Genomic DNA, 27149 nt, shown 5'->3' on the forward strand with positions numbered 1-27149 from the left:
GAAAGTGCTTCTAAACTGGCAGTCCTCCAACTTTGCTGCACACTGGAATTACCAGGGATCTTTTAAAAATTCATATGCTGGCTCCACCTGCAGCACTGTGATTTACTTGGAATGGGATGGAATACAGCCATCAGAATCAAAAAGCTTGGTTCTAATGTGCAGCAAGTTTTGGGAGCCACTGTTCTAGGAACCCAATCAAAAATCACGGAAGATTTACAGAGTGTTCACTACTTAGAAATAAGAAATAGGTTCGGGGGATCATTCAGGCCTTCTGCAGTTTCAAGACGTACTTTCATTGAAGGATTCTTGAATAGATATGTATAAATATATTCATAGTACTGAATGCCAGTGGCCTTTAAACATTTAAAAGGACTATAGTACATTTCCACTACCACCTGCCAAAATCAGAATTTACTTAGATCAAAGGACAGCCAGAGCCTTTAAACACTGAGCTAAGAAAACTGGCTCTGGATGGTGTTCTCATGCAAAGCTAATCTCACCCTCTGTGGCCACAAGCTGCATCCTTATCTCAGGAAACCATCTCGCAAAGGGATTTTGTGGATTCCAGGCAAAACTGATGGATGAGTGCATTGACACAAGTCAACTCCACTCAGACGTTTTAGCCCACTAACGCTGTGGAAGTAATGTCATTTGCACACTCATGATGGGCAAAACATTATCTTAATCCAGTGTTTCCTAAACCGTGTCCCAGAGAATACAAGAACCTCTCAAGATGTTAATTGGTATTACTTAAAGGGAGGGGGGATTGTCCATGTCGAGGGTCACCCTGTAAGGTGTAAGAGTCACCCTTACACCCTTTATAAGGCCACATAGATTGTTTAATCCAGGGGGGCACCATTCACATAATCCATGTTGTTGAGCAATATAAATACAGCAGGCCTGCCCTTAGTCAGGGAAGTTTGAGAAATAGTCTGTTAAACAAATTCCTTTAGTGCAGCACTTCTCAGAGACTCTAATATGTTACCTTGCTCTGTAACCCTCCAAAGGGAGATTGCTATTCAGTATCCCCTCATCTCACTTGACCAGGGCATCATCCCTATGTCCATCCACTCATTCATTGGGTAGAGCAAGTCATGGACCCAGTAACCAGGAAAACATTTGTGTGGATTCTAAAGCAATGTCCTTCTGCAGCCTTGTTTTGGAACTCTGAGCAGCAGAGACAGTGAAGACATAAGACGATGGAAGGATGAACTTGCTCAAGGTATAGCCAGATCTTCGATGACTCACTTCCTCTGAAATCAGCGTCAGAGGCTTGGTCCCAAGAAAGTGCCCATACCAAAAAGAATAAGCCAACATAAGGGCCTTGTGCTCCACTTGGAAACTAGACCCATTTTCCTCTCTTCAGCCTCTTTCCTCTCTCCCCTGCTCCAATCTGCAGGCATCTTGTCTTGCTTGCATCTCATCTCCCACTCTTCTCCTTGAGCCATACCTAGGAGTATTGGCTGGCCCCAGAAGGAGAACGATTTCCCAAACAGGAAACTGATGCTGAGTTTTGTTTCACCTCTGCGTGTTATCCCCCTCTTCCCCACAGCCTCGCATATCCTCCCCTGCCCTCTGTTTCCTTTTCTGCCCTCTGGCTACTCTTCATTTATTTTGGCTGGAGAGGAAGCTGCTACTTAGGCTATTAGCATCTTGGAAGGTTTATCTCTAAAATCAGCAGAAATGTTCCTGGGCATAAATCAACTTGGTGCAGTGTGTGGTTGATGTGCTGACGTCCATCCCAAGTGCCCTGCCTGGGAGACACATAGAGCCTCCTCCCTTACAGGACAAATGCATGCTCTGACCCCCAGCATTCTAGGGAAATACAGCGCACATCCAACAGGCTTCCCATTAGCCCTCTCTCTTCATGACTCTTTCCACCTGTCTACCTTGCCTATCCCAGGAACGCTATGGAAACTCATCTCTACTTATCATAGCCTCATCTCTACTTCTTGGGCTCTAGGGGGATACACACAAGATAATGGTTTGATGTGTCTTTAGAGACACTGATGCTGGGGAATGTGGGGAATCCTAGAACTGTTAAGACAGAGGAGAGTGAGTGAGGAGGAGCAAGTGATCTTCCTCTCTCCTTATGCAACAATGTGCTGGCCACCTTCCCAACCTCATCTCCCCAAACACATACACTCTACTCCAAGGAGAGGAGAAACAAGCCCATTATTGCTCTCTGTTAAGTTGCACACGATGGGCAGCACAGTTGGTCATTGTCAGCATGTTCTAATACAGACAATCCCTCTCTCTAAGGGAAGCAACTATCTCTAACTTCATCTGGGGTGGGGAGGTGGGAGTCTAATCAGAATTGCCCATCTTTGGGGCACCCTGGTGGCTCAGTCAGTTAAACGGTTGCCTTCAGCTTAGGTCACAATCTCAGGGTCCTGGGATCCTCCCTACTCAGTGGGAGCCTGCTTCTCCCTCTCCTCCTCATTCATGCTCTCTGTTGCCATCTCTGTCTTTCTATCAAATAAATAAATAAAATCTTAAGAAAAAAAAAAAGAATTACCCATCTTCTAACACAGACCTGGCATTACTGATTCAGCATTTTTGGTGGTGGGAAGGGGATACATTGCTTCTTGAAAACGTTTCTATACATACATTCACCTTGTGAATGCTCCACATTCACCTCTTGCTTTGGAGTCTCTATCCTCCTCAATGTCAAAGGCTCACAGGGCAGATTTGTTTTCTGTGCCAATAACAAATCAAAAAGAATAATCCATGTTATCTTCATTGTCAAGAGAAAAAAAGTAGACAAGTCCCTGTGCATAGGCCAAAGCAAGTCCCAGCAGCCATCCTGCAGATGGTTACTGAGCATCTTCAAGTACCAGGTATTGCAGTGGGTACTAAAGACACAAAGCAGAATGAGGCACAGCCTTGGTTCAAGGAACTCACAGCACCTTGAAGAAGACAGACCACAAGATTCCTAGCTCAGACTGGGTGGTAAGGGATGTCAAGAAGATTCAAGAAGAATTAGTGCTGAGTCTTGAAAGACAAGGGAAATGTGGACAAGCATGGTTTCAATGCTAGCCTCAGTGTTGCAGGGCTAATGGGAGTGACATGCTCAAGGCCCACATTCTTCTTCCAGTATGCAGATCATAGAGGCTGTTTCCATATGGGATCCTTTCTGCATCTGAACTATAGCATTGAGTCCGCTAAATGAGCACTTTACAAATCCGCTATGGGAAGCAGCATTGGGCTTTGTATACCAATCAGCTAGAGCTACAGATCTGAATCTTATATTTACCCAAGGTCTATTCAGTCATAAATATTAAAATTTCCATTTTTAAGATGTAATATGAAGACCCATTAGACACAAAGCTCATACAGTCATATTATCTTTAGATAAAGTTCCAAATTTTAACATCAAATTTCTGGAACAAGCCAAACAGTCATAATCAAGAAGAGAGCTTTTCAACCTTTTCCTTCCAATGGACATTTTGGGGACACTTGTACATGGATAGGCTAGACAGGTAGGAAAAATGTGGAAAAAACAAGCAGCAAGAAATAGTATTATAATTTCAGATTCAGGAAATCAAAACTGAAAGGCTTTCAGGAATGTGTTGCTCCGAGACCCTCTCTGCCTGACAGCTGGCTCATGAGCAATGGGACTATGAAAATGTGTGGCCCCACAGTGTTTAATCAATCAGAAAAAGGAAGTCCTGCTTCACTGGAACAATGGGACATTGTAAACCTAGAGAACACATGGGGGAAACAGGCCGGCATTTCCCAGGACTGGCCTCAATCAATGGGCCAGACCACCCCCTTCTGAAATGTTCAGAGCACTAGAATCCAGGCCAGTGTTTGTTTTGAAGAAGAGGATTTGCATTTGCAACTTGGCCTAGAAGCAAAGCACCAAAGCAAATCTATAGGATTCAATTATTCCATCAGTCCCATTGACAGCAAGTCCTCAGTACCACACAGTTACCCCAGCTTATGCCAGAATGTGAGAAAATTCACACATCGCACGGTGCATCCAACTCTTGGGACCCAGAAAACTCCCAATTATGATTAAATCACAACTCTCAAATGTCTGGGATGAGTTTGTGCCCACCTGAACCTCAATCCAAACAAATCATCCTCCTGAAAACTAAGAGTTTGACAATACTTTGTCCTGGATCTCCTCGTTCATACTCAGCAACAACTTTAGTCCTACCTAAGACAACTTACAAAATGGAAATGAACATAATAGAAGAAGTGACATCTGGGAAGGAGGAGAGGAAGGAAAGCTTTGAAGAGGGATACTCAGCACTATTACAAATGGAAGGTGAGGTGAAGGAGGCTAATTTCAATGCTGTGCCAAGACAGCCCTATGTCATTAGCATAGTCCCATACTCCTTCCTGCATGTGGCCAGTCCCCTTGTGCACTAGCATACAGGGAGGAATCAGAACAAATCATCACCTTTCCTAGAAAAGCAATTCAAGGCATGTATCATGTCAATAATGGGCAGTTGCATTTTGTTGTATTCATTTGTATGTAGCCTCATAATAGAAATTCTACATCAGCATTATAGAAAGCTTGGAAAACATTGTTTTTTAATCTTAAAATCCCATAACCATCAAACAACATTTATTTGTGTGCTCTTGTTCTTTGTTTACATGGTTATGGCCAAAAACTGTACACATCCTTCTGAATCCATCATTTTTGCCCTGACATTAGATTGTATTTTCTCGCGTTCTTAGAGATTCCTCATGGTTATTTTAGAGGCTGCTTAGTAATCCATCAAGTGAATAAACTATTATGAATCATGCCTGCATTGGGGAATTTTAAAGTGTTCCAATTTTAGCCACTGTAAGTGATGGCAGTGTCTTTTAAAATGGAGAATGCATTGGTGCCCTTCTGTTGTTTATAAACCTGAATATAGCAAGGTGCTCAGGAAATGTCGGCTGCTGGTGTTTAGTCTCCCAAAGATCTCAGTACTGCCAAAGCCATTCCCCTCTCATCCCGGAGAGGTGATTAGCCTCCTCCCTGCTCCCCTGTCTTCATGGACAAAGTGCAACTAGGATATTTGTGGCCATGGTCTCTAGGGGTCCTACCAAGGTCTATCATTCACTGGAGCACAACCCATAGTGATAAGGTTGGAAACTAATACAAAATCTGTGAGCGATGGCTCCCAGTGCCAACATGAGGCAAACTGCAGGCAGGAGAACTGTAGCTAAAACCTCTCCCACTGCCACCCCAGTCCGAAGGGTCATGAGAGAAGTTTTAAAAGTATCAGCTCTCTGAGGACAAGACCAGCTATGCACAGGGATATTGCCCCCCAAAAGCAGTCTGCTTGCTGCAATGCTTTAAGACTGTGTGTGTTAGTGAGGAGGCAGCAATGAGATCAATGAAAGATACTCTAAATTTTCAAGATATGGTGCCTTGAGCTCAAGGCATGGGAGCCATGTGAAAGCCACTCAACAACTATCTCCAAACAAGGAGGTAAAAAGCATTCCAGCCAATTGTCAAAGCACTGAGTGACTGCTGAGGGAACCAAAAAACCTCAAAAAGCAAACCAATTCCCCACAAAAATGCAATGAGCATGAGCCATTTAGTGAAGGAGCCATCAATTCCAATTCCCCACTCCACCCGCTAGCTGTAGTGAGACCACTCGAGCATTATTGCTCCCAAATGAAATCATCTATGCTCTTGATAAGGTACCTGAGGCATCAAGAAATTGTCAAATTGTGCATCATCCTTTCTAGTGAGAAAGCAAGGAAGTATGAAAAAGATCTTTCCAAAGTTTACAGGTTTCCTCTAGCAGTGCACCAAAGGAGGATGCTGTGGACCTGGGAAGGCCCATATTTGTTCTCTGAGAAGTGACTGAATAGAAGAGGGGGGCCTCACTGGTTTTGGAGGTTGACAAAAGTGGTCCCTTTTGCTCTTGTTTACTCAGCAGTCTTCTGAAAATTGACATATCAAATTACTCAGGTATATGTCCCATTATAAGTTATTATATTGTCATCCTGAATTATTAATCATTTTCCACTGAATGTGGTCAAAATCACTTCCCCAAAACCATATCACTCTACCTCTTCGGTATCACTAGGACCTTGATAGTTAACCTAAACATGTTCCTGGGACCTACCTGTCTTCTGAGAATATATTCTCATTTCCAGCAGCATATTAAACAAATTTCTCTAAGTGTTTTGACTTTTTATCAAATTTAAATCTATTTGAAACCCAAGTCAGTGTCTTTTCCTGACCCATACTTCCACAAACATCTCCTCCAGCTCCATGCCCTGCTTCTGTCAATCACATCATCATCCTTCCTGACACTCAAAGTAGAAACTCAACTCCTCCTTCCCTCTCACGCCCCAAATTCAGGCTCTGTTCCTCAAATATGTCTTCCCACCTCTATTCTTTTTCCCTCTAGCTCATCCTCCATACGGCGGCCACAAGAATTATCATTTATAAATATATTTATTCATCCATTCAACAAATATTTACGGAATGCTCCTTCAAGCACCACGCCAAGCCTGACATTCTCACCAGAGAAAAACAACTGAGAAGGTTCTGATCATGTCATACCTCTGCTCAAAAATTATTTGCTACCAATTTCCAAAAATGAACCTTCCTTAAAATCTAGTCCCAGAAGAGCCTCCCAATCTGGGCTCCTACCAATATCACCTCCCAATCCCTGACACACACACACACACACACACACACACACACACACACGTACACTCGATGCCCTTCTGTTCCCCACACTGGCCAAGCCCTGGGCATATACCACATGCCTTTGTCCTGAGTCTTCTCACTTCCCACTTCTAAGGGGCTGCATGTCCCCCAAAACCCAGAACATAACTTAACCATTGAGAGAAAGTTTTCCCAACCCTCCCAGGGTGAGAATCTGTCCTTCCCCTGTGCTCTTAGAGGAAGGCAAACATAACCCTATTATAAATAGCATTTACAACAATATGTGAAGAAAATTGTTAGGGATCAAAAGGTGTGGGGTTTATTCAGAGCCTTGGGTAAACTGACAAAATTGTGTTCAAAATCTGAAAAGCTCGCTCAGTCAGTTAGGTGACTGCCTTTGGCTCAGGTCATGATCCCAGGGTCCTGGGATTGAGCCCCGCATCCGGCTCCCTACTCAGCGGGGTGCCTACTTCTCCATCTCCCTCTCCCTGCTACTCCCCCTGCTTGTGTGAGCTCTACCAAATAAATAAATAGCATCCTTTTTTAAAAAATTTTGAAAAGCTGAGGATAAGAAACTGAAATTTGGAGACACCCCTGCCCCTAGGACTTTCTGCCAAGAATGCTTTGTCAGATCATCACCAAAGGATGTACCCTCTCTCCTCTCGAGGGAGGGCTGTTTTTCCTCTCATGACCCAGAAATCCAGAAGTTTCTGGACCTAGAGGTGGGAATTCATCCTCCTTACTCCCCACTGCCATTCTCAAGCCAGTTTCTTCCCTTCTCCTTTGAAGCTCATGTTATCAGACTCTACCACCACTTCCCACCTGGTTGTTGCCAGCCTCTCTTCTCAGCCACTGACAACCTCAGTTTCTGGCACACTGGCTTCTGTTGTACCATCATAACCCCATCATCAATATTTGGTTTCCTCATCATCTCACGAATGATGCATGTATGCTGCCTTCCCTCCCAATATGATGGATAAAGTGCCCATATTCTTGTCAAAAAAAGCCCTTCCTCTGCACACCAGGCTTCTCCCCCTCTTATCTTCCAAAATGCAGTGGTCATGAGTAATAGTTGACCAGCTGACCACCATCATGTTCTTGAAACATCTTCCCACTTGGTTTCCACGATGCTACATGGACCCGTTTTCCTCCCATGTCATTTGTCAACCTCCTTTTCAGATTCCACTGATGGCTTCTGGGCTCCTTTCTCCATATGTCCCCAGGATGACATCAATGAGTTCTTTGGCCTCAAAGCTCATCTGTTTGCCAAATTTTAGCACTAACCTGACTCCTTCCCCAAAGACCAAACGCATATTATCCAACTGTCATCTCTGCATCATCATTTGTATGTCTACATCAAATTTTTCATGGCTCAAACAGAACTCTCCACTTTACTCCCTAAAATGCTCCTCTCCTGTCTTTTCCATCTCAGAGGCACCATTGTTCACCATATCACCCAATTTTAAAATCTCAAGACTATCTTCGATTCCTCCTGCTTCTTTACTTAATACATCCAGTTCATTATCTTCTCCCCACCCCCCACGCTGCCATTATATAACTTCTCTTCATCTCCACCCTAGTCCAAGACATCAACATCGATTCACTGGACCCCTGGATACCTGTTCACTGGTCTCCCTGTCTCCACTCACATCCTTACTATTCCTTCTCCACAAAAGACTCAGAGTGGTCATTTTTAAATATAACTAAAATTAAATCATTCCACTTCCAGTACCCCCAATGCTCTGTGTTCCATTTGGGATGCAATGCAAATTCCTTACCTTGGCCTACAAAGCTCTCCTTGATCTAGCCCCTGCCTACCCTTTTGGTCTCAGCCAGTGTCACCCTCCCACCACTCACTGCAGAGCCTCTCTGGTCTTCCTCATCTTCTCAAGCCCAAAAAGTTGTTCCCATGTTAGCGTTCTACAGCCTCTCCCTCTGCCTGGGATGCACTTTTCCCTGATTTCCACTTGAGTTGTTCCTTCCTATGAATCAGGATCCATCCTAAATATGAATTCTTCAATGAGACCTTCTATGACAACCTAGAGTAGCCTCCAATCACTACCACATCTCCCATTTCAATTCTATGCATGGCACCATCCCTGACTGATATATCCCATGATTTATTCATCTGTTTATTTTCTCCTAACCAATGAGAAGGTAGGTTCCATAAAAGCAGGGATCTCATTCATCACATTCTCTGTCCCCAGGCACTGGGATCAAAATCATTAGATAAATGAATGCTCCTGCAATAGCCACAGCAATTTCCCCAGGAATTCTTAGGGGAATTCTAAATGCCTATCCAGGGGGGCAATCACTTCTCCCATGTCTCTCTCTCTCTCTGACTTAAGTTTTCCCCATCTATAATATGGGAATGATACACCTCCCTTGTAGGATGCAAGCACATGGAGCCATGACCATCCAGGATTCAGGCTTTATGAGGCAGCTAAGGCGAAACCTTATCTAATAGGAAAAGTCCACAGGGTCTAAACATACCAAATTCCAACTCAAGCCCTACTCTGCTTTCCCTCCTAACCTGCGTATGCATCCCGATCTGGTCCAGTATGTGCCTGTCCCCTCCACTCCCACCAGACAGGGCCAGGTCTCATCTGCACAGGATGCCACACCTGGGGCATCTTCCATCTGTAGATGCTGGATGAAATTGCCCTTTAACAGATATATTCTCTTCCCTCAGAATGATTATAAATTAGATCCATGCTCCCCACATCCCCAACCCCCATCTCACTGGTCCCTTTATCTCTCTTTCCAGGGCCATTCCAATGATATTTCCCTTGGGAGGCAGGCCAGCCCCTGCCGGTGGGCTCACACGTGCACCCCCTTGTACCTCAAGGATCAGGGCCATTTATCTTACTACATGTTACTTATCCGGTATACCTCTGTCTCCCTTCCTGCATTGTGTTTCTTAAAGGTCAGAAGTAAGATCTTTAATTTCCAGTCAACTCCTGGCCCACATGTTGCCTACTTTGAAGACTGGCTACCATCAAGACCTAAGGCCAGACTTTCTTACCTTGTTCTGATCTCTTCCTGCCCTCCCTTCTCCCATCTGGAAGCTCTTGCAAGTCTCTGGCGCAGTTCATTTAACTAGGTTTCTGGGGAAAATAGAACGAGAAAGGTAAACTTGTAAAACATAATATATTGTAACTGATATCATTAATTTTGGGGGAAGTGGACAGTTGAATACATAGAAAACTGTTACCTACAGTTAAAAGAGAAGGTAGTAATTGCCAGTAATCCCCCAGAGGTCAAGGAGGGGTGGGTCTCTTGAAATTGGGGAGAAATATTTATTTACTAATTTCAAATGAATCTTTTTAGGCACAAATATACACAAATACTATACAATGAAACATCACTGCTATCCACATTGAAAATATGTGTAGGTAACATGCCAGGAAATTTTGAGGTTCTGACAAAAGGAGTTTTTGTTGAGCCAGAAACCCAATTAAAAAACGAGGGCTGGGGATCCCTGGGTGGCGCAGTGGATTGGCACCTGCCTTTGGCCCAGGGCGCGATCCTGGAGACCCAGGATCGAATCCCACATCAGGCTCCCGGTGCATGGAGCCTGCTTCTCCCTCTGCCTGTGTCTCTGCCTCTCTCTCTCTCTCTCTCTCTCTGTGACTATCATAAAATAAAATAAAATAAAATAAAATAAAATAAAATAAAATAAAAAAAACAAGGGCTGTAACGTGTCTCCTTGGCATGGTAGGGGAATGCATCAAATGCTTTTAAGATCTGGGGAACAGGCCCCTTATGAGTGTGTTGTGTGGACATCCTCTGCCCAGCGAAGGTCTTGCCTTTGAGGTCCACCCTCATGCAGCACCACAGGAAAAACAGCTCTCCCCTTGCTGTTCTTGTTGTGTTTCTGTGATATCGTTGTGTATTTCAACATTTCAAGAGGGCAACTGATAAGGGAATTAGCCGAAGTTCTTAAAGGCAAAGCTGCATTGCTAAACAATTGTTTGCAGCAAAGTATGGCATAGTACAAAGAGCATGAGCTCAGGACAGTCCAGTTACTTCTTAGCTATGCGACCAGAAATAAGATACTTCATCTTCCTAATCTCTGTGTTCTCATCTATAAAATAGGGGCCATATCCTTGGATAGCCATGAGGATTTTTGTCATGAGATAATTCATATAAGGCATTGGGCACAAGGCCTCAGCACATGGGAAGAGCCCACTGGCTGGATTGTGGTCATCATCATGAATGCAGAACTGTGATATCTTCCAAAATGCCAAAACAACATTATGTGGTCTAGTTGTCAGGCTGGAGAAATTAACCAAATGTGTTATCAAAAATGGACATTGAGTTGAAGATCAGGGAAGAGATTGGAGCAGTGAGAAGTCAGATGATGGGCTCAGGGAGTCTTCTAACACAAATGCTGCCATACTGTTGTCTCCACATCTCACCCATCTCACCCCACTTTTCAGGTTCCAACAGCCCTGCTTATACCACCTGCTCACCAAAATGACACCCTCTGGGGATCATCCCCGAGCCCAGGTAGGTCTGATACATCTGTCTCCACCTGTAGACATGTGTGTGTTCGAATGCACATATACACACACAGCCCTGAGTAGAACACTGATATAGTCCTTGGGATGAGAAAGTCTATGAACTACACACACGCATGCATAAACATGTGCATGCACACACACACATGTACACACATGCATACACAAATACCATATAACTCTCTAAAGTCACCAGCCATGTCTACCCTGAAAATTTCAGCTATGATATGCCCTGTCCCCACTGGGTTCTACTTCTCTTCTCAGGTCACTGTAGTCCTGGTCTAGAATGACTTAATGAGCAAACTTGGCCAAGAAGTCTTGCCAGATTCCCAGTAGAAATAATCTGGAGACTCGGGTATGCAAACAACTTTAAAAGGGACTCAGAGTGGAATTGGAGTCAGGAGAACTGATTTTAAAATCTAGCTTCATTTCTTTATGTCCAATCTTGAGCAATTTATTTAATCTCTCTGAACCTCCATTTTCTCACATCCTATATGAGAAACATCCTGCCTCATGGAGGTTAGGAAGATCCAATTAATTCAGGCAAAAGTATTTCATGATCCAAAAAGATCTTTCTAATAGTCTGCTTTTGTTTTGAAGACCCTGAACTAATAGTGTAAATTCCTTTCTCTGGTTTATGACCAGTGCTCATTTTGGGAACAAGAATACCAAGTAACATTGGCACCCAAATTGAGCATTAGATGAACTCTAGAGAAAGCAACTGTGTCCTAGAACTTTATTCAGAAATGACAAAGACCACAGAGAGAGACCTGTCTTGGGCTTGTCTGCTTTCCTTGGGGCGAAGGGGGGATGGGATGGGAGACTGGAGTTTAAGTTACCTTGCTTATTTGATTGATTGATTGATTGATTGATTGATGAGAGACAGAGAGAGAGAGGCAGAGACACAGGCAGAGGGAGAAGCAGGGTCCCTGCAGGGAGCCCGATGCAGGACTCAATCCCAAGACCTTGGGATCACCACCTAAGCCAAAGGCTCTGTTCAACCACTGAGCAACCCAGGCATCCCAAGTGTACCTAGTTTAGAAGTTTAGGATCATTTGCACCTGAGGAGTCCTCAGAAGGCCATGCCTGTGAAGGTATCCGCCTTCCAGGAAGAGTAAGAGTAAACACAGAGCTGCTTCTCCTCTGCCTCTCATAGCCACTCGCTCATCAGAAAGGCTAAAGTGGCAGATCCCATAGGCCAAACAGACTCAACAGTAATTGGGCCCAAAGGCCTATGGTAGGCAGCCTCTAAGATGGCCCCCAAAGATTCCCTCCTGGTATTCACATCCTCATGAAACACCCTCCCCTTGAGTATGAGCTGCATCTAGTGACTCACTTCCAACAAACAGAATATGGTAAAATGGTGGAATGTCACCTTCCAACAAACAGAATATGGTAAAATGGTGGAATGTCACCTTGGAGATTGGTTTACAAAAACTGTGGTTTCCATCTTGAGTGTGCTCTCTTTCTCTCTCCTGTTCATTCTTTTAAAAAAAAAAAGATTTTACTTATTTATTCATGAGAAACACAGAGAGATAGAGGCAGAGACATAGGCAGAGGGAGGCAAGCTCCATGTAGGTAGCCCGATGTGGAACTCGATCCCGGAACTCTGGGATCATGCCCTGGGCCAAAGGCAGGTGCTCAACTGCTGAGCCACTCCTATTCATTCTGAGGGAAGCCTGCTGCCATATTATGGAGAAGCCTGGTGGCCAACAGCCAACAAGGAAGAGAGACCTTTAGTTCAACAGCCTGTGAGAAACTTAATCTGGCCAATAACTGTGTGAGTGAGATTGGAAGCAGATCCTCTCTAGTTAAGCCTTCAGATGGGACCACAGCCCCAGCCATAGCCATGACTGCACCCTCGTGGAGAGACCTTGACACAGAGGCACAAAATTACATCACACCAGTCCATCCTGATGGATTGAAACTGCAAGATAACAGAGGTTTGTTTTAAGCAACTGAGTCGAGGTAATTTGTTACACAGCAAGAGGTAACTGATACAAGGCCCTTCCCAGACACTCCAGGGAAATCACTGAGACCAAGACGGAATAGAGCTTCCTACCCTGCCAGCAGCAGGAGTGATTTCACTGCATCATCCCACTCCCATCCCTAGGGGATCGTGCAATTTCTACTAGAAGAAGGGAATATATCTAAGCAAAGAATTTATGGCTATAAGATGCCATAGAAATAAAGGCATCCTCCAAAAGCCAGTTTTGATGAGGCCATTTTGACACAGCAGAGGTAACAATGTGGCCGGAGGGTCAGGAATAGAGTGAGGGATGGAGCAAGGTGTGAAGATGGTGCTAGGGCACTTGCCTTACACAGTACTTGAGAGCTTTAGAAAGCTGAAATTATAGAGATTTCTTTTTAAGACCAGGTAAAAATGTCCTTGGCATCAGAATGGCTTTGTGAAAGCAGCCCGATCGAAATGTGAGGTTCTATCAGGGAACAATTTTATCCAACCCCACTATCTGGGCTTCACCTCAGTCCTGAAGACAGGGGGATTGCCACCAACCTTTCTTGCCTGCCTATGCATGCACAAGCCTGCACGCACGCACGCACGCACATACACACACATATAAAAGGGATCCAGGAGAAGGTTTCCTGAGGCCAAAAGCACAGGTCTGAAATGATGTGAGTTTCAAGGCCACCAGCTGCCTCATGTCCTGCTTGGATTTAGGCTGTTCCAATTCCACAGGCAGAAAGGCACCTGCCCAGAGGCTGGCATTTGTCCAGAACTCTAAGAGAGCGTGTCCTAGCGGGGGTCCCACGAGAGCTCCCCTTGTGGCTCATCAGCTCAGAACACAAGATGAAAACATGATTTATTGTGCCTGCTGGAAACGCAGAGCAACTTTGTCTTTGAATGGATCCCATTGGTTTACCGACGTCTTCTGTCTCTAAAACCACTGATGCATCAAAACCGAATGAGGACCATCTCCCATGGCCCCATACGGTTGTGTGGTCATCGTCCCCAGCAACAAGTGGCTGGTTACAAGTTGCCAGGATCCCCAACCCCTGCAGTTCTGAGCGATCCATTCAGCGCTGTTGGGGACAGTTCCCACCAGTCAACATTCTAGCCCTCGTGTCTCTAGGCCTCTCCAAGCCTCAGTTTCCCCTCCATATAAAATTAAGGATTTGGGTCTCCAGTCTCTCCCATCCAGCTCTGTCCCCTTGTATATCTCTGGAACCGCCTGATACCCCATGCCCTAGGAACCAGAATGCACTCCGGTCTCCCAAAAGCCCACCAAATGAATTCCCTCTGAGCACAACTTCTGTGTTTGTACTAACCGAGAAAACACTGCAAGGCCTGACCTTCAAAACTTGTTCTTTCTCGCTCCCTGCTGTGCATCGGGAAAAAAAAGCAAAGCTAACTTTTGCCCTCTAGGGTGGGAAATGCGAAAGGCGCAAGCACAGAACTCTGCAGTTGGGACCACAGCAAACCCCTCCAGGCACGGAGCCCAGGATGCTGGCTCTGACCCTCTTTCCATCCACCGCTGGAAATTCGAGAAGCAGAAGGTGCCCAGACGGACTGTGCTTCTGCTCCCCTGCCAACTGCCGTAAACCTGTTTCTGTCCCGTCGGAGTTGCACCACGGAGCCAGAAATCTGGAAGAATTTAACACCCAGTCGGTTCAGACAGGAAAACATTGTTCAAAGTAAACACTGGAATCCCTCCCTCATCATCCAGGAATGTAGAGCCAGCAGGGCTGAGATCAACGGCTTCTCAGAAAAGCCATGGCTCTCGCTGCCCTGCTTGGGGCTGCGGCCCGAGCTCGGGGCCCTTTGCTGACCGCCAGGGACAGGGCTGGGAGGCCAGTGCGGCCTCGGGCCTCTGCCCTCCTGGGCGAAGGCGGGACCCGGCCATGGCAACAACGGCCCTGTCCTGTCCCTGAACTTGGGAGAGGCTCGGGTGGCAAAAGTGCCCTTGGAAACTGAGAGGGGCTCGGGATGCTCCGGGATTTTCCATTTCCTCTGCCCATGGCGGGCTGTGAAAGGGGCACTTTTCCTGGAGGAAGAAAGAAGGCTCTGTGCGCCCGGCGAGGGTGCAGCGTCTCTAACCAGAAGACGTGTGCGCTCCGTGGGCTGGGGCCACCAGCCTGCACCCCGCTTGGGCTGAGGCTTAACCAATTCCATCTCTCCAAAGCCCTGTGCCAGGTCCCCACCCCATCCCCTCTGGCCCTGGAGAAGCCACAGGAAGGACTGGCTTCAGCCAGGGGCTGCATAATAGATCCAAGAACAAGGTTACACATGAAATCACTTGTGTCACTGTGTCCCTCTGCCTCAAACTCTGTCTCCACTCCACCCATGGAGACGCAGGCTTGAACCAAGTTGTTAAAAATGCTCTGCTGATGTGTACGATGAAACCTGCAAGTTAGGGACAGTGCGAGGAGAGCAACACAGAGAGCTCTAGATGGCGACTTTGCTACCGAAGGCTCCACGAAGAGTTTAGGGGTCACAGCAGATCACGTGACAGCTTGTCTGTCCTTGACCCACTCCTCAGCTCCGAGGGACCCACAGAAGCAGTTTTTAATCCCCCCCACTTAATACTGATTGAGTGCCTCCTACTGAGCCAGGTGAACGCCACCCCTGCTTTCAGGGGTGCATATAATCCAGACCAGAGGTTGTCAAGGGTGGTCCTGGGACCACAGCACTGCCAGGGGTGGTGGCATCACCTAGGAGCTTGTCAGCAATGTGATTTCTCCAGTCCTACCCTGGTCAACTGCATCAAAAGCTGTGGGGTGGCACCCAGCCACTTGTACCCTAATGAGCCCTCAGCCAAAGCTGAAGTGCAAAGAAGTGTGAGAATCCCTGATGTGATCTGTTGTCACCTTACTGGATAACAGGGAAAAGATCAATTTAAAAGGTTAATGGTCAGGACTCCTGGGTGGCTCGGTGGTTGAGCATCTGCCTTCGGCAGGTCATGATCCCAGGGTCCCAGGATCGAGTTCCACATGGGGTCCCCCAAAGGGAGCCTGCTTCTCCCTCTGCCTGTGTCTCTGCCTCTCTCTGTGTGTCTCTCAAGAATAAAGAAAGCCTTTAAAAAATAAATAAAAATAAAAAATAAAAGGTTAATGGTCTGCTTCGGGGAAAGTCTTAGAAATGGTGTGTTAGGGCAGCCTGGGTGGCTCAGCGATTTAGCACCGCCTTCAGCCCAGGGAGTGATCCTGGAGACCCGGGATCAAGTCCCACGTTGGGCTCCCTGCATGGAGCCTGCTTCTCCCTCTGCCTTCTCTCTCTGCCTCTCTCTCAATCTCTCTCTCTCTCTGTGTGTGTGTGTGTGTGTGTGTCTTCTGTGAATAAATAAATAAAATCTTTTAAAAAGAAAAGAAAGAAAAAGAAATGGTGTGTTAGCATGCTCCTAGATTCAAAACACCCATGCCAAACAAGTGGTATCACTGGAAATTTTTGATTCCAGTTTCAGGAACACTGATTCCACATCAGTTTGGTCACTGGTGGGTCCCAAAACTTTATTTTGAAGGAGAGAGCCATTTCTCCAGTCATAAGCAATGAAGCTGGTGAGATCTATTACATGACAGCAACCACCCCGACTCTGGAGAGGCTGTTTACTCTGATGTCTTTGGGGCTCCCCCTCACCAGCTAATCCTCATTGCCCATCAAGGAGAGGATACAACCAGACTTTCCAATTGAGTTGATTTTTTAAATAAACTGACCAACTGATGAAGTTAAATTTTGTTCATCTGTTCAACAAATTTCTTCCAAGTTGCCAAAGTCAATTATCTACTTTGTATTAGTATCAAGCTTGTCTGACCTACTGGCAGCAACAGATCCCGCTGGCCCCTCTCAAAACTTCCTCTTCTCTCTCCTGGCTTCACCCCCTCACTGCCGCAGTTTCGGGCTCCTTGCCGGATCCTGCTCCTCTACTCTACTTTTAATGTGAGAAAGCCCAGTGCTCTATCCTGGGTGCCCTTCTCTTCCCCATCTGCACACCCTCCCAATCTAACACCATCACTGTGCCACGATTCCCTCATGTGTGTCTCCAGGCCCCCTTCCCTCAACTCCAGGTTCATATATGGGACCCCCTGCCAGACATCAATTCTCAGATGTTTTATGGGTGTCTCAGAGCTACACTAAGGCTACACACACACACACATACACACACACACACACACCAGGACCTGCTCCTCCACTGGTCTTCCCCATTTCATTAAACACCACCACAAACAAACCTTTTGCCAAAAAAACTAGGGAGTCTTTCTTCTCCTCCCCTGCATCCTTAAGATTCAATGTATCATCAATTCAAGTCAACTCAGCTTGTAGAAATATCCGGAATCCATTGTTTTGTCTCCATGCTATCATGATGACAACCGCTATTACTAATAATAATAATTCATAGAGTTGTGCCCATGTTTTACATGTATTAACTCATTAAGCAGTCCCAACAAATCTACGAGTTAAGTGCTACTATTATGCCCTCTTACAGAGGGTAAAATGAAGGCCCAGAGAGGTTCAATGACTTGCTTAAAGCCATACCTCATGTGGCAGACCCAGGATTTCAACGTGGGCACCAGGATCCACGTGATTAAACATTTGCAGTGCTACCTCCACACCCACCAGGATACTCACATGGCCTCCAAACTGGCTCCCTGCTTCTATCCCTGTCTCCATACAATTTATTTTATACACACAGCAGTCAGAGCAGTCTTTCTAAAATATGTACCAGTATTCACATCCCTCCTAGACCGTTTCCACATAGCCCTTGGAATGAAATCCAAACTCCTATGAAGTTTCCCTCTCTTTCTCCCTTCCTGCTTCAATCACATTGCCCTTCTCTCTGTCCTCAAACTCATCAAATTCTAGCTACTCCCTCTACTTGCAATGGTCTTCCCCGCACATTCTCCCATAGCTGGCTTCTGATCATTTAGACCTTAGCTCAGCGACACCTTGTCAGAAAGGCTTTCCCTAGCTTTCAATCTGAACTAGCCCTTCAATCCAACTCCATCCTATTACCTTATTTCCATTAAAGAATTTATCACCATTTGAAATTATCTTAAATTTGTTTGTTTACAATTTATTTTCTGCCTGCCTTCTGAGAATTTCAGTTCCGTGGGACAAAGGAGCTTGTCTGTCTCTTCCCACATATATCCCAGGACCTGAAACTGTATAAACACTCACTGAAAAAGGTTAATACAGCAGATCCCTACCTTCTGGGTGTTACCATTGGCAGTCCCACTATAGTGCAAGGGGGTTTATGACAAAGGGAGACACAAGGTATTATGAAAACTTCAGGGGTGACTCACCCAGCCTACGAAGGTCAGGATGACATCTGGGGGCAGATCCAAATTCATTTCATTTCAACAAACAGTTATTCTGGGGATCAGACTTGCCCATTATAGAGATAGATGAGTGATCTACTTTCCTAGTGCCAGAATCACCTAGAGAGCCTGGTAAAATCCAGATTATCAGGTGCCAGCCCCAGAGTTTCTGGTTCAATAGATCTGGGCTGGTGTCAGAATTCTCAAATCTAACAAGTTTCCAGATGAAGCTGGTGTTGCCAACTGGGGGGAAAATTATGAGAAACTGAACCAAATTAATGAACATTGGGAACAGAACATGGCCACATTTAAGTATAGGGCTGAAGGAGTAAGAAGGGTCTAGAATGGTGTTCAGCTCTCTGAGTAGGGGGTAGACATAAGCAACAGAGAGAGAGAGAGAGAAGGCTTGGGTAGAATCTGCTTTGTTTCATTCAGAGCATTATAGAAAAGCCAGATAGTCAAGTCCAGTGAGCAACTGTCCATATGAACCTGGTATCCAAGAAGATGTTCATGGTTATACAGATTTGGCAAAAGATAAGGCCAAAGATTAAATTGAGAACAAGGATGAGAACTGAACCATGGGGAAAAAATCAACATATAAGGAATGGAGGCAAAGAAGACTGTGGTATATAGATACATATTTTTTTAAATAGGTCTTTGTCCCTTATTCCTGGCACAAAGCTCCTGAAACCTTTGGAATTCACCGTCTCTTGTATGCTCATGAGATGGCTCATAGAGAAGCTCTAGATAGCTTTTTTTAAAGATTTTTTATTTATTTATTTATTCATAGAGACACAGAGAGAGAGAGAGGAGAGGCAGAGACACAGGCAGAGGGAGAAGCAGTCTCCATGAAGGGAGCCTGACACGGGACTCGATCCCGGGACTCCAGGATCACACCCCAGCCTGCAGGCAGCACTAAATTGCTGCACCACCGGGGCTACCCTCTAGATAGCTTTAGGATGGCAGCTGGTGGGCAGAAAGACTAACTAGGTAATTAGAAGGTTGACACACTCAGCCCCATCCCAAACTCCATGAAAGGGAGAAGGGCTGGCCGTTGAGTTCAATCATTAGATGGTCATTGATCTAATCAATCATGGCTACAAAATGAAATCTCTATGAAAATCCCCAAGTGATGGGGTTCAGGGAACTTCTGTGTTTGTTAATGCATCAATGTGCTGGAAAGGTGATATGCCTGGAAGAGACATGGAAGCTCTGTGCCACCCTCCTCTCTTCCATGTGGCTGTTCCTGACTGTATCCTATATAAACTGGGAAACATAAATAAAGCATTTTCTTGAGTTATATAAGTCATCCTTGCAAATTATCCAACCAGATGAAGGGGTTGTGGGAAATCTCACATTTATAGCCAGTTAGCCTGATGTACAGTTGGTCCCTGGGACTTGAAACTGGCATCTAAAATCGGGCAGTCCATTAAAGTTGATGTCAGGAACACACCTATGAGAACAATTCTATAAAATGACAGGGTAAAAGCCAGAATTTGGAGAGCTATGGAGTTAAATGGGAAAGAGGAAATTCAGGATAAGGAATGTAATGACAAATCACAAATGGAGGCCCGTGTGTGGCAGCACTGCCTCAGGATGACACATGCTTCATTCATGCTTCATCTCATTTATTCCCTACCATAAACCTATGAGAATAAATCACCACTCTGGAAAGAGAGAAATAGCCTCAAAAAAAACAGGCGATTTTCTCAAAGTCCTACATTGAGTAAATGATGAGGTTAGAAATCAAAACCAAGGGAGTGCCTGGTTGGCTTAGTCAGTAAAGCATAGGACTCTTGAACTCAGGGTCATGAGTTCAATCCCCACATTGGACATAGAGCCTCCTTTAAGTAAAGTAATTCATATTTTTAAGAAAAAAATTCAAAACCAAGTCAATCGGATTCCTAAAACTAGTGTTCTTAACTAATATGCCATGATTGCATATGTAGAAAACCAAACTAAGCTACAAATAAACTATCAGCATTAGTGAGTTTAACAAGGCTATTGGATACAAAGACAGCATACCAAAATCATTTGCATTTCTAAACATCAGCCACAAACATGATATAAAATGTCTAAGAAGATACCCTGTTTCAAAGATATCAAAGTTAGGAATAAATCTAACAAAAGATGCATAAGTCCTCTATGAAAAATTATACCTTATTGAAAAAACATGTTCAGACATCTATATAAATGAAAGGAGGTACTATGTTCATTGTAAAGAATGTCAATTCTCCTAAAATGGACCATAGATTTAATATAATCTCAAACAGAATCTCAACAGGATTGTTTGTAGAAACAGGCTGATTTTAAAGTTTATTTCAATATAGAATGAGCGAAGGATAGAGAAGGTAATCTCAAAGATGAACAAACTTGAGGAATGTGTTACACTGAATTTCAAAACTGATAAAGCCAGAATAATTAAGACAATGTAGAACTGGTGCAAAAATGGATAAATAGACAAGCGTATAGAATAGAAAGCTCAGAAAAGATCCACCTAATGGCTCTGCAGAGCAGTTTGTGAAGGATGGTATCTTCATTAAATGGTGTTAGATCACTTGATATCCATCTGGAAAAATAATTGCCTTCTCATAATACCCAAAAACACAAGTCCCGGTGGGTCCTACCTCTAACTATTAGAAGACAATAAAGCTTCTAGAAGATAATAGGAGAAAATATCTTATGCCCTCAAGGTAGAAAAAGATTTCTTGAAGTTAAGAATTTCTGTTCACTGGAAGACACCATTAAGAGAATGAAAAACAAGCCTCTAAGAAGCTTGTGGTTCTCCATATAACTAAAAAGGGCTTGTATGTAGATTATATTTTTTACAAATTTTTAGGGGCACCTGGCCGGCTCAGTTGGTGGAACATGTGACTCTTGGTCTCGGGATTGTGAGTTCAAGCCCCACCTTGGGTACAGAGAATACTTAAAAATAAAATCCTAAAAAAAAAATTTTAAAAAGAATTAAAATTTAAAATAGTCAATAAGAAAAAGACAGAAACAGAAAGTTAATGGAGAAACTTGAATAGTCTCATTTACAAAAGACAATATCCAAATGGCACAATAAACAAATGAGAAGGTACTCAACCCACAGGAAATGTGCAATAATATCACAATGAGATGCCACTATACCTCTCTGAGAATGGCTACAATTTTTTAAACTGACAATACCAAGTGGAGGAAAGATGTAGAGCTTGCAACACCACCAGTGGGAATGTAAACTGAACACAATTTGACGTCATCTACTAAAGCAGACATGCGGCCACTCTTCAACTTAGCAATTGCACACCCAGGTCCAGAAACGTGTAGCATGCAAATGCATAGTCAAAAGAGTTTCCAGGGATCCCTGGGTGGCGCAGCGGTTTAGTGCCTGCCTTTGGCCCAGGGCGCGATCCTGGAGACCCCAGATCGAATCCCACGTCGGGCTCCCGGTACATGGAGCCTGCTTCTCCCTCTGCCTATATCTCTGCCTCTCTCTCTCTCTCTCTGTGTGTGTGTGACTATCATAAATAAATAAAAAATTTAAAAAAAAAAAAAAAAACAAAAGAGTTTCCAATTGTGATACTTATGATGGCCAAAAATTGAAAATAACCCAAAAACCCACCTAGAGTAAAACGGATAAATACACAATGGTGCATCCATCGAACAGAACGTTATGCAGCAACAGAAAGAAGGGATACCTGGGTGCAACCATATGAATGAATCTCACGAGCATAATAGTGAATGAAAGAAGTCCGGCAAAATACGGTGTTTAGGAATACACTTACTCTGTGAAAACGACGGGCATAATGACTTCAAAATCAGGATAGTAGTTACTTCTGAGGATTAAAGAAGAGGTAAATAATGGGAGAGGATGGGCTGGGAGAGGGGATTAGGGGTCCTGGGGTGGCAGTGTCCTACCTCTTGACAAGGATGGCTGTTACCAGGTGTCCACTTGTAATAAGTCACAGAGATATAAGCTGTATGGCTTTGTGCACTTGACATATATTTCAAACTTTTTTTAAATAATTAAGATACAAGGATGATAAGGGAGGGGGTTAGGAGGGGTGGGCAGAAATGGAACAGTAGTTGTTCAAAAAAGGGGTGGGATGGGGGTGAGTGTAGGGGGCTGTGTGTGTGCACTTGTGAGATTCACTTTAGCATCAGTGAAGAGACTCATACAGAGGATGGGGGCACCAGAGGATACAGAGGATTGGACGTAGTGGATAAACAAGGGGCCACGGGGTGATTCTTCATGACTGTGAGTAAAATAATGGATCATGAGGCCAGAGAACACATTAGCAAAAGAACATGGGGCCTGGAAAAGGAGCGCAGGTGGCCTGCACCAATCAAAGAAGTCCTGGCCATCAGCCAGTGACTTTTAGACTAGAATTAACAAATTGCCCCTTGTCTCCCTAAGGCCAAAAGAAAACATCTAAAACTAAAACAAAATCATTCTTTCCCATATTTCTAAAAACCTTAAAAATTATAAAGGTAAGGGGCACCTGGGTGGCTCAGTTCATTAAGCATCTACCTTCAGCTCAGGTCATCCTGGGATCAAGCCCTACATTGGGCTCCCTGTTTGGTGGAGAGTCTGCTTCTCCCTCTGACCCTCCTGCTTGTGCTCCCTCTTCCTCTAGCTCTCTGTCTCAAATAAATAAATAAAATATTTTTAAAAATTATAAGGGTAAAATAAACATTTATTTTAGAGATAAACAATGAAAATTGAAAATGAAAGTAGGCCAAGAATTTCTCAGACAGCAGGCCTGACCTGCTGCACATTCCTGTCATCTGGCTGCAACCAGGCACTCAATGCCACCTGGCAAAACTTTTCTTTCTATCTCGCTGATTTCCTGGCACTTTCCACAAGCCCCAACCTCTGTGCAGCCGTGGGTTCTACTGCCCACCTTCTCTCTCTGTAGTGGGGTCCCCATCGTGCCATTTATTACAGGTCATGAACATGATGTTGGTCCATTCAACTTAAAATACCTCCTCCTAGACACCTTCCTCGGAGCCTGTCCTTCTACCTGCCTGTGTGTCCTGTCTTTAGATATATGGTGACCTGGGGAAAATTAAGACTGGGGAAGTCCCATGAGATCCTGGAGAAGAACCAGAGCTCTGGGCCAGCTAGGGGCCAGTAGCTAGGAGAGAAGTCTGAGCTGAGATGCACAGGCAGGCTTAAGTTTGAATAATAAAGGACCAATTCAGGAGCCAGTAAGTGACATTAAGAGGATCAGAGGTCATACAGGGGCCAAACACCAGGGACCCAATGCCATGTAGTACGACATGGGAGTTCAGAGCTTGATCACTGGTGTCAGATGGTGTTAGGTTCAAGTCATGGACATGGCTAACCAGCAGTATAACTTTGGACTGCTTACTGACCTCTTTTGCCCTCATATTTCTCTGGGAAAGTGGGTACTGGAGAGACATAGGGATGGAGATGAGCATGGGGCTGGGGTTAGGGATGAGGATAGGCACAGAGTTGGAGATGGGGATGAGCATGGAGATGAGCATGGAGATGAGCATGGGGATAGACATGGGGAGAGTGAAGGGATAGAGATGGGTACAGAGTTGAAGATGACATGGAGACAGAGATGAAGATGGGCCTAGGAAGGGGCTAAGACCCATGAGTCAGGCAAGCCTTTAAGTGTGAGAAACTAATACATCTATGTTCTCAAAGATCTTGAGCCTGTCAAAGACTGAGACCAGCTAGCCTAGGCTTGGTCCTGGCAGGAGTGAAACAAGGAAATGAACTTGGACATGTACATGAGCAATAACATCAACCTCACTGAGTGTTTGAGCCTTTCCAAAACTTGCTTCTGTCCCTTCTTTGAAGGTGGGTAGATGCTGGGGGCATTTGCCATCTCAAAGCTTGATAAAAAGTTCTGGGAGGAGAGAAGTTGGTGCAGACATCTGCTTCTCCTCCCACCTTTAGTTCCATCCTCCTCAGCCTCTCCCATCCACCTCACTCTCTGCCTCCCCCCAGCATTTTCCAAGTGTCCCTGTTCCCTGCCCCTCCTCTTCTGCGTTCAAACAGCCCCATGTCTCCCCGCCTCTGAAAAATTCTTCCCTTGACCCCAAGCTTCCCTGACTTTTATTTTTCTCCTTTTCTCAGCCAAAATTCCCCAGGGAGTGGCCTGTACCAGCTGCTACTCTTTTCCTCACTCCCCGCGGCCCTGCAGCCTGACGTCCATCCTCACAGCTCCACAACAGCCACTGGGCAAGAAGGAACCCATGGGGTGACAAATAAGCAGAAGGCACAGCGATGGGGGCCTTCAGAATGTTGGGGTGGGCAGGCATCCACACACAGAGGCACGCAGGCACACAGGCAGGCACACACATGCACACACGCAGACATGCACACAGACACATGCATACATATGCATATGCACACATACGCACACACATATATAGAGATCCTCACAGGGACACCAATACACAACACATGCATACACACATATAGAAAGACACACAGACATTTGCAAAGACACACAGATGCACAAGACCCACACACAGACACAGACACAAACACATATACATACACACAGGGGCATGCACACACATAAACATGCATATACTCAGATGCTCAAACAGATACAGATACACAGGGACACAGACAAACACCTATGCCAACATAAAAACACCAGAACTCACAAGTACACACAGAAACATTACAAACACATACATGCACATATACACACACAGGCACACAAACATACACACACATAGGTACATATACAAAAATACACAAACACACATATACACACAGGCATATACACACATAAGCCAACATACAGTCATACTCACAGGCACACAGAGACACATACACACATTGACTACTGATTCCAATAAGGCCTCCAAGGGGCTCTTACTTAGACTGGAGGGAATGAGGAGGGAAGCCTGGGGCCATCCATTGCTCAGCCTGGTGAGTCCAGGCTCCTCATGGCGGTGGCAGCAATAGGGCAAAGCAAGGCTGCTGGAATTGCTACACCCACAGCAGACGGGGGCTTTGTGGGATCTGGGGAGGAAGCCACCAGCGTGCCTTGCACAAGTCCCAGCCGCCAGCCCTTGGAAGACATCCCAGATAACATCTGCTAAAACAGAGGGAGGGAAGTGCTCCGAAGTCTGAATCTCAACCCAAGAACTCTGGCTTCCCTTGTGCTTGCATCTCTGATGGACTCAGTGTAGCTCAAGCAGGTGCAAAACCAGAGTGGCTTCTGGGGCTGTGACCACGACAAACACCACCATGAGGCTGGCGCCACCAGAGGCCCCTCTTCTACTCACTACCCCATCTACACCACAGTACCTGCATTAATCATACAGTTTACTGAGTGGTGTGTTTTTTTTTTTAAGATTTTATTTATTTATTTGAGAGAGAGAGAGAGCACATTGAGCAGGGGCAAAGGGAGAGGGAGAAGCAGAGTCCCCCACTGAGCAGGGAGCCAGACACAGGACTTGATCCCAGGACCCTGAGATCATGACCTGAGCTGAAGGCAGGGGCTTGACCAACTGAGCCACCCAGGCACCCACTGAGTGTTATTTTATTTAATGTCTTCTTTTATACTCTCTTCTTTTTATTTTTTCTTCTTATTTATAAATAAGCAACTTGAATATTCACTTTTTTAATCCATAATGCACATGGCTATTGATCTTTTTACCTATAGGTTCCTATAGGTTCTTAATAGTGAAGGCATTTACCAATCCTAGCTCAATATTCTCTTGACACTGAGCTCTGCCCAGAAGCCGTGTGTCTCTGGGGAGACATGACACACGATCCCCTGCCCCTGCCTCCCAGAAAACATGATTATATTGTGTGAGTCTATTTTGTTTACCTATTTAAATAAAATTGTCGCCCTGACAGCAAAGCAGAATCACCAGACTGGTTTGTTTCTGGTTTTGTTTTTTTAATGTACTCACACTCGAGCCCTCTGCAAACAAAGTTAATCAGGATCTGGGTGGTGGGGGTTGGATGTCCTCAGGAGGCGTGAGACCAGAATTGGGAGCCACTCGAGGAAAAGATGGCCTGACACCCTGGGATTCCTCAAACCAACAGAAGTCTCCCGTGAAGGACGTGCCCAGCTGGTAGCTGTGTGTGTGTGTGTGCGTGTGTGTGTGTGTGTGTGTGTGTGTGTGTTTTCACTTCCACCCTGGACTCTCCCCATCGGGGGCACCTACTGTTCCACCCAGACTCTTACCTGAGAGGTCTCCATGATTCCTCATGCTTCCTCCGGTATCTTGGTGGTTCTCCTGACCAGTGCTTATATTTTGTTGGCAAATGTCCCCCTAGTCCTCGATGCCACCTCCTGGTTGGTCTTCTCACTGCTGCCGGCCATCCTCTCTCTTGGCCCCCTTCTGGTGGTCCAGGAGCCTGACGCAGGGTAAATGGGGGCATTGTGACATCAGCAGTCACCATGCCCACCACCCATGAATCTTCTGTCCATGTTCTCTTCCTCCTTGGGGAGCCAGGTAGGCCTCAAACCCTGGTGCTGGAATAACACTTCCTGCCCCTTTAGTGAATACTTACTATGTGCTGGGCCTTCAGTCTGGGATCTCTGATGGCAGAGGAGCAAATGAGATGTTGATTTTATTCATGTTAACACACCCTTGTTCTGTACCACACCTGGCCAGGTACAGAGATGGATGAGACCAGTGGTCCACTTCCTTAGTGCCAGGATCACCTAGAGAGCTTATTAAGGCACAGTTTATTGGTCCCAGGCTGGAGTTTCTGATTCAGTACCTGAAGG

The 27149-nt window shown here is 45.2% G+C and overlaps 1 protein-coding gene across 3 annotated transcripts in view; it reads right to left on the minus strand.

The window, feature by feature from the left end:
* Nucleotides 1-26687, minus strand: part of CDRT4 (CMT1A duplicated region transcript 4) — a 40403-nt gene extending 13716 nt beyond the window's left edge. For 2 of the 3 annotated variants that reach the window (XR_005990325.1, XM_041771723.1), the window contains exons 1-2: nt 26601-26687; nt 9657-9738 (exon numbers count right to left, since the gene is read on the minus strand). Coding sequence is in view for 2 of the 3 variants with exons in the window: in XM_041771723.1 (XP_041627657.1) it covers nt 9657-9726 (70 nt within the window). In the remaining variant the exon portion in view is untranslated. Of the gene's footprint in view, nt 1-9656; nt 9739-25277; nt 25378-26600 lie in introns of those variants that run through there. The other variant, XM_041771724.1, reaches the window with a different exon arrangement.
* Nucleotides 26688-27149: the final 462 nt, after the last annotated feature.

Source organism: Vulpes lagopus, chromosome 10 (assembly GCF_018345385.1).
Source record: "Vulpes lagopus strain Blue_001 chromosome 10, ASM1834538v1, whole genome shotgun sequence".
In the NCBI taxonomy this organism is placed as follows: Eukaryota; Metazoa; Chordata; class Mammalia; order Carnivora; family Canidae; genus Vulpes; species Vulpes lagopus.